The 13,833-nt window shown below is 37.9% G+C and overlaps 1 protein-coding gene across 1 annotated transcript; it reads right to left on the minus strand.

The window, feature by feature from the left end:
• Nucleotides 1-929: 929 nt before the first annotated feature.
• kazald2 (Kazal-type serine peptidase inhibitor domain 2) lies at nt 930-6,112 on the minus strand. Its single transcript, XM_026918513.3, has 4 exons — nt 5,253-6,112; nt 4,343-4,503; nt 4,021-4,168; nt 930-1,876 (listed from the first exon to the last, which is right to left on the minus strand). The coding sequence occupies exons 1-4, from the start codon at nt 5,758-5,760 to the stop codon at nt 1,752-1,754; spliced, it is 942 nt and encodes a 313-aa protein (XP_026774314.1). The 5' UTR covers nt 5,761-6,112; the 3' UTR covers nt 930-1,751.
• Between the last annotated feature and the right edge of the window lie 7,721 nt (nt 6,113-13,833).

Raw genomic sequence — 13,833 nt, forward strand, 5'->3', positions numbered from 1 at the left:
CTGCCCATGACCTTTGACCTTAACTGACCCCTGCACATGGTGCTACTGACCAAGGGAACTGAGTTCTGCTAGCCTTCCACCTCCCATCCCAACATCAGCTCACACTCTCATCGGAGAGGGAATCATTAAGCCGGCCTTGAGAAAGAGGGCCAGGGGAGAGCTTTACTGAGCCAAACACTATCATGAGAAAGAGTGTCCATTCTAATATTCACAGATACTGTTACACGAAAGTGAGAATGAATCATCTTTTAATTGCATTCTCTCTTTCCCTCTCTGTTTTTTTTTCTCCATCCACTATCCCCCTCTGCCTCTCCCCTTTTCTCTTTCTCACACACACACACACACACGCACACATATATCAGCATACAGACACACTCTCTTTCTCTCTCTCTCTCTCTCTCCATTCATTAAACGCACATCCATTGGAGAATAAGAGCGCTCCATTTTAGACTGGGATTCGTTTTCAATTAACCTCTTCAGAAGATGAATCTGAGAACCACTTATTTTAAATTATCCATTTATTTTAAAAGTTCAAGACGGATCATTTACCTGGGCACTTTGTCAGCCAGCCATAAAAAATCCTTCACCTGCCACGTGCATCTAAAAATAAAAGCCACACTGAAACTTTAGATAAGCATTTAAGAAGGGCAGTGTTGCTTTCTCACCCTGGATGTCTCACACTCTCAGCCAGCCGCATCAGCCGAGGAGCCAGCAGTGTTGAAAGCTAACACCAGACTGCTTTGCTGGCTCCCTTTTGCTGTTGTCACCTATCTGAGCTCTAGTGAGCTATCACCTGCACAGTCAGGATCCCGACTGAAACAGATTGAATTCTGATTGATTTCTGCCCGGGAAAGAAGGGGAGAATTTAAAGGTCTTCCTTTTTAATTGGGTATTTGGTGTGTGCTGATGAGAGGACTGTGTCCATCCCTAGGGATCCTTTATGGGGCAATAATGGCGCTCAGCTACAGCTTCGTCTGCTCTCTCTCTGGAAGGCCATAACCCCGCATTTGTTCTGAGTGCTTTTCTATTATGCATTGATAGTTGAGTATCAATCAATATGGTAGAAGGAAACAGAAAACCTAGTGAAACCAACTTCTTAAGTGTAAAACGGCTCTTAATACCAGAGCTTTCAAACAACTTAACCTCAGTGCTTTTTTTGTGTCTTGCTCTGCTGGTGGGTCTATTGGAGAAGACAAATATGGAGACAGTGATGGTTTACTTAGTACAAAAGGAGAGGCTTCAGAGTAAGTGCACAACAAGATAGTGTTTTTCAGCTTTTATAGAGTTGTTGATGTGTAGACAAATACATGCTCACATGCAAGTACACACACACAAAAGCACAAGTGACTTTTTACAGCTGATGGACTTAATAATACGAGCAGAAGTAAATGTGAGGATGTGAAGAATGAGATGAAAGCTGTGTGAACAAAACTGCTAGATACAGCAAGAATTTTTTTTTGCCAAAAAAATCATTAACTAAGACATAAGTCTGGTTTTCTGCTTTTTCCTTTTTAACAAAATATTAACTATGACATCAAAACAAAAAAGAATTTACATAAGCTAGATCAATCTGGTGTGTTTAGTTAAAAATAGCAAAAATAAGAAATAAAAGAAACATATAATAAGTGTTTATTTACAGTGCTCAGATAACAGGTACTTACTCAAATAAGACATCAACTATTTGACAGAAGTGATGATGCTATGCAGACCTGAAATGCAGTTAGAACTTCGATAAATGGAATTGTTATGTCTTACAAATACATATATCCACTTGGTTGTCCCTCATAATCTTCATCATCTTCACTCTCCGCTTCATTGATAGATGTGCTGTGAGCTTCATTTTTTCTTTCAGGAAGCTCTCTGCCTTTCTGAGACCCTGAAAGAATAGAGCAAGTAAGAATTACAGTTCTTGTCATAAAAGGCAATAAAAAATTGAGTGTACATTTTTCCGACAGACTAACAAGCAAGTTCAAAAAAGCACTCTATGGCCAGGAGAGAGCACTTTCAGAAGAAGCAAATAATATTTTAGTGGATCTCCTGTTTGACCCTTTCATTTGGGTTCTATAAACATTTTTCATAATTTCATATCTTTTCAAAACACTACACTACTATTTTGTCCCAAATATCTCTCAGGGTGTTATAAAGCTCAGCCGGTAGGAGCAGGTCTGCACTGTGTCACCTTTCTCCACTGCCAAGACTTCCCAGAGTTCATTGCGGTGGCGACATTCCGGGAAATGGCAAGTGTTGGGGGGTGGGGGGGTGGAGGGTGGTTCAGTTGCCTGTGGCTCAGATAAGAGGCGGATAGTAGAGATGCAGACCCCCCAGAGAAAGAGATAGTAACCAGACAGTCACACCAAAAGCCTGCCACATAATACACACATCCCTCCACCCCCCATCATCCAAATCTCACTCATCTCCGTCCTCTCTCGACCTCCTGTCATCACTAATACTGTGTTCTTTCAAAAGAAAGTCTGTGACTGGTGTAAAGCTATCTGCCATTCCGTGGGATTTCTCGGAAAACCAAGTTCACCTTTACTCAGGCAGAGATGATGGGTACAGATAGTTAGGGCTCAAAATCGATTTGGCTTCCATTGTTGATTTTCATGCACGTCTTTTTCTACCACAGTCCAGACCGCAAAAAATGGAAAAGACATGTCACTGACATTCATGGAAAAACGACAAAGCTTACTACTTCTTGCACTAATATATGATTTCAGACTATCAGGACAGTATCCCAATGTTGGCTTTAGGTTAGCAGTGGAAACAAACAGTTCTTGTGGGGCCAAAACCTTAAAGAGAATGTTTTTCATCTCTAACACACCAAATTCAGCCCATGAATTAATAATGAGTATGAATTAGGTGAGTTAAATGAGGTAGAATGCTACTTCGAGTCTGACACCCCTATTTTAGAGCATTGCTGTTACTTATAGTTTCGTTTTATTTGAATTTCATAACTTCTTTGAAGTTTTTTTATTTTCCATTTATTTAATTCTATTTTATTTCTTTTTATATTTCTAGGAAATATAAAGATTTTTCCCCTTCACCTTTTATTTTAATCTTGCGCATTCGATTATATTACTTTTTATTATTACAATAGCTTTAACATTTAATTTTCACAACTTGATTGTACAGCACTTTGAACACCCACATGCATGAAAATAAATAAGTATATAAAGTTTATTATTGTTCATATATTGTTATTATGCAGTTTTTTTGTTAAACTTCCCATATTCAGCTAATTAAAATGGAGCACTTTCTTTCAGTATTAAACTATTGTGTAAATTTCTAAAAAATAATCCTGCTATTATCATGCTGCTTGGTGCTTTCCTTCCTATATTACTTTGTATATGTTGACATTTCTCAGTATGGTGGAACCTATTGAAGTTTGGTTTGTAATCAGTGCTAATTACAAAGACTCAAGTCTTTTCTGAGAGCACATCTGAGGGAAATGTTGATATTCCTGACTGGGTTTTCTTCTGCTCTCACTGCACCTTTACATTATTTGTACAGTAAAAGCCTAACAGCCACGTGCTACCTAGCCTCATTCATTATTTAACTAATATTTGGCTTTATATTTACCTGTTGCCTAGCAACAGAGTTCTCCCAATTTTAATCAGTTCAGTGATGATTGTTCCCGTCACCATCCCATTTTGAAAGTATGCGTATGTGACTTCTTTTTGGCCCTTAGTCTGGTTGGTTCTGCAAAAATCAAGTCTATCTGCAAATTAAATACATTTTAAGAGCAGAAATTGTTAGCATAAGAAAGATATTTAAGGGTGGGACATTTCGTTTTGTATTGTTTATTCCTATTTTCAAAGTTTACCCAAAAGTTGATTATACATGACAATATTTGTATATGTACGCATGTGTACCATTTTGGTATACAAAGAGAGAGAGAGAGAGAGAGAGAGAAAGAGAGTGATATTTCAGTGGAGGATCAGTACTTAAATGTTTGTTTTCTCAGGCAGTTGACCTTTCACATTGTTTGTTAATGGCTTTATGTGTGTGTATCAGACAAACCTCCGTGTATAACCCGTAATCTTGCGGAGGCAGACGTTTCACCGAAGGTGTTCCTGGCAGAACATGTGTACACTCCTGCATCATCAGGGCCGACCTTGTGGATCTGGAGCCAGCCAGTGAGCTCAAAACGCCTCGGGCCTCCACTCGCCTGTAATTACACACAAACAAATCCACCATCTGTATCTGTAGCTGTGAAGCTGTGTGAGTATACATTCTTCTTTTAAAGCTCTATAAGGATAGAACAGTGCCAATAACGTTACTTCTGTATATAACACATATGTGTCATATATCAATACATGGTAAATAAAAAGTGTGTATATACCTGTATGGCTCTGTTTGAATCCTCAGAAGCAAGGAAAGTACTGTCTCCCTCTTTCTTCCACTGGATGGAGGCCACTGGGTATGACGACACCTCACAGGAAAGAAGGATGTTGCTTCCTTCCAGAGCGATGATGTCACCCGGAGCATAGGTGATGACTGGCTCTGCAGAGTTAACACAGGACAAAAATTGGTCGTTAATGTTGGTTTAAAAATGAACACAGGCATGCATTAAAAATGGGCTCTGGTCCCTTTTGTGCTAAGCGAGCACTCTATCAATTCACAAAAATCAATGACACCATAGAGGAAGAATTACACAGCGCAGGAGAAATATGAGGGACTGAACAGCTGCTTATGCCAGCTATATATAGTTTCATAGATTTGAGACAAATGAGCTTTTAGCATTTATAATCAGCAGTCTCTGAAGTTTTGAGTGTTCAGGGTAATTGTATGGTCTATGTAGCTCCATTAATATAGGCAGCATGTACATTGCAGCTTTGCTATTATGTATAAGACTGCAGCTGAGAATGTGGAGAAAGGACAAGAAGGATGCAGGATGAGCACCTAAAATAAAAAATATAAATTACTGTATTCATTATTCCAATGCAGTGACAATTTATAGTTAATTTAATCTGTTGTTAAAGTAGTAGAAAAGAATGTGGCACAAATTTCTTTGCTGTGAAAACCTTACTTAGTGTCTATGAGACATAGGAAGGTATAACAAAGCACACTTAGATTGTGTATAGTTTTTATTACAATCGCAGATTTACTTTAGTTTGCTATAGTTAATAGAACCCTTAAAAATCACACACAAGCTGGATGAAGTGGAATGACCCACATCCACCCACTGCATTTGAACTGACAATAAACTCTTACTTTTGGCCTTTTTGCAAAAGGATAGGAGATGTACTCACTTGCTCTGCAGGGTCCATGATGCGCCACCATGACCTTTTTCTGCTCACCCAGCCTGCGTTGCACTGCTCGTAGCTGGCATATGTTCTCATACGTCTTCCCATCTGTACCGCACAAAATCTCCTGTTTGGTGCACACACACACAGGCTTGGGGTCTGCCTTTGCCATGGGATCCCTGCGTGGGGCTTTACAGCGGAGTCCCTCGGCACACTGACCAAAAAAAGTGGACCCAGTCCTGGGTTCGGGGTCACAAAGCTGGCCTTCTCCATTCCCACATTCCCAACAACACCCGCACAGGTCCCGGACCTGACCCCATAGGCAGCTCTGGAGCAGCCTGGCATCCGGGCACTGCTCACGTTGGCACTTTGCCGGACATCGCTGTCCTGGTTGCATGTCCCTCTGCCAATCTAAATGCCTGAGATGTTCCAGGGAAAGAGGTTCAGAGAGGGAAGCCAGCAGCAGCACTAGCAGCACCGACAAATATGGCATTGTCTGTTCCCTAGGTTGCATTTGTTGACAAACAATTGAAAAGCAAGTCAATGTTTTAGAGATCTTAGCTGTATCTCAAACAGCGGCAAATCCTTTCATCTCAATGCTGGCAGACACGCTCTTAACAGAGATGAGTGATCCTTAGCAGGCTGCAGGCCTCCAAGTCCCAGACTGCTGGTGTCAATAGTTGGCTGTGGATTTCCTGCAGCCTAAAGTAAAGCCGCTTATCTGCTTTCACTCTTCCAGCCTAAACTCTTCCTATAAACAGAGAAGGGAGATGTCTGTCTTCACCCACAGCCTAGACAAGCATACGGCCGAGAAAGTGAGTATGCGTGAGGGGGGAAGAAAGGGAAAGGAGAAAACTTAGAGAGGAGTATAGGGACCCTTCTTAAATTGCAGGGTGCTACCTCAACTTGCAAGAAAGGTGTGATTAGAGACCTGCAGCAGCCAATCACAATGCTCCGTGTTGGGGGAAGGGGGTGCACGGGCACTGGTCCAACCCAAAATGTAACAGTCAGCAGGAAAGGTCATAAATTCAGCTCAACACACCTGGTCTTTACAGATACCCGATTACCTGCAAGCCTTGGGGCTTTACAGCTCTAAATGTACCAGTAAAACATGATTATGTTGTAGAATCATGTCATAACCTGCATCTCATTTTCTTAGACGAAAGAGTCAAATGGATTATTTAATTTTTGTAGCTATGGTGATCTTTAAAACAGATACAAGAAAACCTGTAGTAATAGCAACCTATGAACCATTGTCACATTGTTTATCACTTTTTTCACCTTGAGATATTCAGACAAATATGTTGCTTTCCTTGAATTGTATTGAAAACAGCTTACATGCTTGAGTAATTGAGAAGACATTTATCCCTCCTCTCACTAATCTCTCCATTCTACCTGCAATTCTCACCTCTCTGTGTTGGAGCAAAACAAACAATTAGGGGGCCATTAAGGGCCCATTGTTAATTGTAAATAATCCATCATTAATATTGATTAGCTGCAGTGAGCAGAGCTCATTCAGCCCATGCCTCCTAATGAGTTGGTCTTAGTGGGGCTAATTGCTTCAGGCCATCTCAATGGAGTGCTGAAATGAATGGACTGCTTCAATGCATTGTGAGAGAAGCTGCAGGTAGCTTTTCACTGAGCTGTGGCCTAGCATTATAAGTAAAGATTTGAAACGATAAGAATGTATTTATTATTTATAACATGGACAAATGATTCTTAATGCAAGAATGCATTTTCACTTTCATACCTCTACAGCAAGGTCAACATTACTGTAATAAAAAAAAATCTATGATGCTTTCAGAAATATCATATACTCTTTAATGTTACATATTGTCCCAGTCATTTGTTTGGTTTTGCTTGTTCTTCTCAACTTGTCAGCAGTGTGTCATGATGGTAAAAAATAGGCCTACTCTACTTATTAACATGTACTTACATTATGAGTACATTTTTGCTCAAGGCAAAGCTTCCCTGGTTGTCAGCCATTTATCTCTGAATATCAGCAGCTTCTTGAGAAACAAACGTTGCTCATCTGCTTTTTGTGTAAAGCAGTTGTTTTCCAGTGTATGATTAATCATGACATTTTTGTCATTGTATCTTCAGTTTTTTGTAAAATAATTTACAAAAATTTAATTTTTGTCTGAAATGATGAGCAAAATATACTTAATGATATCTCTGGATATAGCTGTACAGAGATGGAAGATCAGACTTTTCTATCCTCAATTCAATTTCAAATGCTTTATGTTTGCCCTTGCTACAGTATTGTTTCATATTATTGAGCATAACTGAGAAGGAAACATGATCCATAATATAAATCCATAAACACTATCCATAATCTGATAGTGATCCATGTCATGACTAATTGTTACTAAAATATCTTATGGGTTTATTCTAGATAGTGATATTTATGCATAGCGTGTAAAATGTGTGCAGGTTTAAAGCTAGATTACAGTTACTGTATTACAAAAACAGCCTGCATACACTTTATTTAGGCATACAAAACTAAAACATTACACTTTATTATTATTGTTGTTGTTGTTTACATATATTAAAGAGTTTCAGTAATACACTTGGTTGTAAATGTCCTCTATAATGGGTTCTTGCATCTTGTGATTCATTTTCAAATGGACAGCTGCTGCCAGAGCTATGAAGATCTATGGCATCATTCCATCTCCTTCCTCCCTCTCTCTCTCTCTCTCTCTCTCTCTCTCTCTCTCGTTCTCTCATATCTCTCCCTCTTGTCTCTTATAAAAGCAATATACAAGGAGGCAAATAGGAGGAGCAGCCTCACAGTCATCGCGGAGCCTGTGCAAATTCAATTCTTTTATAAGAATGTCACAGAGGGGAGGTCACAGCTGGAGCAAATGCTTGTCAAACTATAATTCTGGATGCTGTATAGCACATGAATTGCAGCTGTATTGTGTTTAGCACAAACAGGGGAAGAATACGCCTAATATGAGGGATTTTTCATACTGCTTCATGATGACATAAAGGGCCATAACACACTGCACTCGAGGAAGGAGTTAATCTCTATAGGGTTCTTTTCTGCTTGTAAACTGTTTCATATAGATCAAGTGTTTTACACATTTTAATGTGATGTATATCTGAATTCATGTGGGAATGGCAGTTTTTTCCATTCCGTCAAATACAATAAAATAAAATAAAATACAATAAAATAAAATAAAATAAAATAAAATAACATAGAATAAAATAAAATAAAATAAAATAAAATAAAATAAAATAAAATAAAATAAAATAAAATAAAATACCATTATACGCTTGAAAATTGTTTCATATAGAACAAAGACAAAAAAAATGCTAAACAAAAGAAAACAAAAAACACAACAAAACAAAAACAAAAAAAACAATACATCATAGTCTCTTCAAAGACAATAAAAAATTCTGAGTGGCAGTTCAAGAAGAACATTTATCTCCTGCTCTCTTTTTAAATATCATTTCTTTATTTGTCTGAAATAGTAATTTGGAAACAGTCAACTATATTAGCCACTCGCCATCGCTAAACCTTCTGCACACTGTTATATTCCTTAAAAATTAATTTAAACTGCAGCTTTTTCTGGTTACTGTCTTCACCCTCAAATGATCAGCCAGGGTGCAGGGATTTCACACAAGTGAGCAGTGCATCTGCATGGGGCCTTCTGCAAACTGCACAGCATGATCCCACGCTAATCTGCAAGAAGCTGTTGACATCCGATGTTTTAAGTGCATATCTCACTGTTACATTAATCGCATCACTGTAACAGGTAGACCTGGCAGCATGCATGGTATTTCCCAACAGTCACACCCAATGCCTAGCTAGAACTGAATAATTAAAGTGATTGTGTATACAGTAATTCATTTGAAGTGCTCTCTCATTATTTTTCCCCCCGGGAAGGTCCGAGCGGGAAAAGCAGTATTGTGAAATGCTCTTAAATAAATAAAATAAGCACTCCGCTTCATCCTAATGAGGCTCAGGAAAGATATACAGCTCTCCATAGCCATTATGCAATTTATACACAGCATTCAGCCCTCTAGATAAGCAAGTATGTGTGTGTGTTTTCTTCTAATTCGTCTTATTACTTCTGTTGGCAACTTTTTCTAGTGAAAGATTTTTGACAAAACAACTCAACACATTTACATAAGAAAGAATAACATAGAAAACACCCTATTGATAAACGTAGTAGAACTGGGAAGAAATGAAGGCCCATGAGCTCTCCAAAATATTCATTACATGCTGATGCGAGGTGTCAGTGACTATAATAACAATTAATACCAATTTATATGCTGATTAATTAATGCATTTAACAGTACTATAAACAAATATTTTCAATCTTAACCATGAAGAGTATACATGAGGGAGAAACTGGAATGAATTAAATTAAAGGGCCTAATTCAGGGCAACAAATATAGATCACCAAACCAGATATTAACCAGTATTACACCCTGTAGGGGTTTTAAATATCCCCAGTACTTCTATCCAACAATCTAAGGTGAAGAATCTGTGAGACATTTAAATACAATCATCATTGTAGGGCAATGTAAAATGAATCCTTTTTGCTGTCTTATTTTTGAAAAGAACATTTTTTCTTACATTAGCACAATCTACTGAATGCAGCAGCCTGTTAATTTCTTATCTCATTTCTTCAAGTCAGGCTAGTTTCATCATCATTATGAACTTGTTACTCAACCACACCCCCTGGCTCCATACAGGGTTGTGACTGAACACGACTGAACAGACATTCTGTTACTCTTTTACATGACTCCTGCATGTTGTGGAACGTCTGCGTAACAAGTTCCTGTTATGACTTATGTTTTAACAGCTATAAACAGCCATTCCCTGACCAGCCTCTTTTTTTCTCTCTATTGAAATTAATGAGACAAAAAAAAAAAAACTACAGTTTGTCATGTTACCAAGAAACATCTATCAGTGTGTAGCGTCCTCCATACAAGTCCCAATGTACGATGCAACAACAATTTGTAGAATGAGCCCATTATTCTAAACCTTGCAGGAGGAACTACTGTCTGAGCTGTTGTTTTTTAATCAACATCTTCTGACCGATCAGAATCGACAATTCACCAGGGTTACTATATAAATTCTGACATTCCTGAAGAGCAAAGAAAAGCACACACAGTATTTCTTTTGTTCTAGAGACCAAATGAGGTGAAATAATATAAATTTAAGTATGCTTTCCAAATGTCACTATGGAAAAATATGTTACATTCACTGCATTTCACATTTTCCAGTGTAAAATTCCAGATTACTGCAAATTCCTCACCATTTGCATGTACATAACATCTTGTTTCGCAGATGTTTAGTTTATCCACCCATTCGGGATCCATCCATCAACCTTTCAGTTTTGCTATTATGAAACATTTATTCATGCTCATGCTATTTCAAAATGCTGCATTATGCAAGATGATGTAACATCTCAAAGACAGACAACACAAAAACAAACAGCGAGTGTACATGAAACACCGTCTCCCAGGCATGCTGTTGTACACCAAGTTCTTTAGTTACACAAACTTTTCTTTTGCCAGCTCTAAATCAAACCCCTTTATGTGCGCCTGCCATCTGTTCCGCAAGAATCTGTTTCACTCTCTAAGCCAAGCCCAGGCTTTATTGGTCTTAATGGCGCTATCAGCTGAGCCGCCAAACCCAATTACTGCTTAAAAAGGGAGGCCACCCCAGCTAATCATGGCCGTCTAACCTGATTTGGCTGTGATGAAGAGACGGGATAAAGAGCAGTTAATGGAGGGAGAATGATCTCACAAATACAAAAAACTCAATTCATTTCTCTGGGAGGGCAATCTGTCCGATTCAGCTCTAATGGAGTGGAGTTTCATTAGACTCGAGGCCTAAGCAGGCATCCGATCTCCTCTTATCATCCCAATGACAAATACTATCAAATATGTGTGAGTCCTCATTTGGGTAGTGGCTTATGAAGAACATGCATAGTGTTTTGGTGCAACCAAGTAATGAATTACCAGCAGTAAAAAAAATAACAAGGTATTAGAACTAATTCAAATGTTTTATACATCATTCTCAGTCTTACACACTTTTGAAACCGCAATGACATTTTGTTGCTACACAGTTACAGGACTCAGTTGATAAGGACAAGATAAAATACATAAGAAAAAGAGATGTCTATGTCCTATCAGAGTTTCTTCCCATACATCAAGCCTTTAGTCCTGTGTATCTCTAGTCATTCATAGCCTTTAACTGTTACAAAACAGCTCCTGTTGACACATTTTCAGCTGTAGAGTATGTAAATAACTGCATGTTCGGCCAAAGACACAGACTCAGCAGGTCTGCTTCTCTGTCCCGCAGGCGTGCAGTGAGAAGCAGAAGGCCAGAGGGGCAGTGTTGGCCTAAGCAGAGCCGGGCCAGGCCTTACAGACGGACATTAGGCCAAGCTGGAGTTAAAATCCTATTAGTTTGAGTTGGGAATCGGATTATCGTCGTCGAGAATCACTCGTCTGGCAACTAGGGTCTAATTTGCGCCAATCAACAGCAATTATTGAGGGGAAGGGGAGCATCTATTAGGAAGGCTCATCCACTTAGGCTAATGAATGGGGCAGATTTAATCTCTTGCTGCAGAGACATATTGGGGCGATGCAGCTGGAGGCAAATGCACTGAACTAAAGGAGCACAACTGTTATTTATCAATGTGAGAGCAAAAGAGATGAACTTTAGTTGGGGGGCAATATCTTTTAAAAGTAAAATATTAATAAACTTTTTTAATTTCAACTTTACAACAGTTATTAGCATCTATGATGAAAAGTCTACTCTGGAATTATTGCAAGTATAATGAACATCTGAACTACCTACAATATGACAGTTTCATGCATCTGTGTTTTTGTATTTTTATTTTTCTGTTTTCTCATTGTGTCTTTTTTTTATATATATATATACCTATTTTGGGCATTAACAAAGCATATCTATAGATTTTGATTTAAAGAGACCAGAATACCCTCTGCATATAGAATTTATGATGATCATACTACTATTTGTTAAAAAGAAAAAAAGAAAAAAGGTAATGCTGCCCTGATTTTCAAGGCATGCTTACAAGAAAGATAATTCTGCCCTCTGGTGTGTGAAAACTGTCAATGTACTTCTTGATTTTAAAAAAACTGCTGAGTATTTCAAGTACAGATAAGACAACTTAGGCCATCTTGTTGCTGGTACCTCTTATATGCTTATATGTTTGTTGTAGTGACCTCTTGGAGAGAAATATATGTATTGTTGATTTATTGTATAGTTATTGGCCTATTTGACTGGTCACTTGAATTAAAGATATTTAATCCAAACCTAAATAACTGAAAAGCATGTAGCCTGTATATAATATCAGCTTGGGCCTTATATGGTCTGTCAGAAATTTGTAGTATATCTCCAGGTAGTAGCCAAAATATTATTGTACACATTTTAATTATAAGCCTAATATTTATATATTTGGATTACATTCATGAAACTGTACTGAAGGTGTCAGCAGAACTTATTTTAGAGTTACAGGGTTCCTGGCTGCAAAAGGTTTGCAAATCTCTGGTTTCGATGACATGGTTATTTCCATAATCGTCAACACTACACTAAAACTAAAATCTTTCCACCCCCCATTATAGCCATTGATGTTTAGAATAAAGCTACCTTTGTGAAATCTGTGTAAGTCTATCACTATACCTTCTGTGGCTGACTTTTGATACTCCATATGAAAAGTCATCATCTAAATTGTTTGGACAAGTCTTACTCTAACACTGTTTCTGCTTTTACATGTCATTACCATATATTTGTACATATACAGTCTTTGATTATACTTGTCATAGAGGATTATTAAAATACGTCAATGTGAAAAAGCAGGAATGTGCCACCCTCGACCAAGTATGTTACATACATTGTCATAAGTTACACAATACCTCACTTCATGTGAATGATCAATGCTACTTTATGCTTTTACCACCAGTGTTATTTGTCTTATTTTATTATTTACCATATTTTATTATTATAATAAGCTCATTACCTTATTTTATGTGTTATTATTAAGCTTTATTTGAAATCTACTGTAGTATCTGTAATAATGTGAAAATGAAGAATTTCATTGTACAGTAAAGATTGTGAGTAAATTTCTTGAAATATCTTGAAATACAATCAAATGTTTTTCAAAGTGATTATATTTTCCCAAATACATGATTAGCAGCATGGCAAACTAATTCATTCCTGATATGAGATCTAGCTAAACTACCAAAACTAGTTATAGGTTTTTACATTTACTATTTGGAGGCACTAATTAAAGTAAAACAAAAAAACCACAAACAAACAAATAAACAAAGGAACAAAGAAACAATGAACAATCAGACACTGAACTCCAACGATAGAAGGTCGTGTCCTGTTACACACTCCACACCGCTAGATGTCAGTGTTTCAAATGAAAGGCGTACATGAAAAAAGCCTGAGCTGTCCTTCCGAAGACTAACGGTATAACAGAAATAGACGTTTACAGCTGGTCTGGAATCAGTTCAACGTGTCGCCTGTAGGGATTAAAAATTAGAGCGGGTCACGCAGAGCTGATCCTGTGTCAGTGTAAAGGAGAAACTTACA

Source organism: Pangasianodon hypophthalmus, chromosome 7 (assembly GCF_027358585.1).
Source record: "Pangasianodon hypophthalmus isolate fPanHyp1 chromosome 7, fPanHyp1.pri, whole genome shotgun sequence".
Taxonomy (NCBI): Eukaryota; Metazoa; Chordata; class Actinopteri; order Siluriformes; family Pangasiidae; genus Pangasianodon; species Pangasianodon hypophthalmus.

Coding starts and splice junctions, on each gene's coding strand:
- kazald2 (XM_026918513.3), bottom strand. CDS start 5,760: ATGCAACCTAGGGAACAGACAATGCCATATTTGTCGGTGCTGCTAGTG. Junction 4,169..4,342: donor ATTCAAACAGAGCCATACAG/GTATATACACAC, acceptor GTGTAATTACAG/GCGAGTGGAGGCCCGAGGCG. Junction 1,877..4,020: donor ATTACGGGTTATACACGGAG/GTTTGTCTGATA, acceptor CTATTCTTTCAG/GGTCTCAGAAAGGCAGAGAG.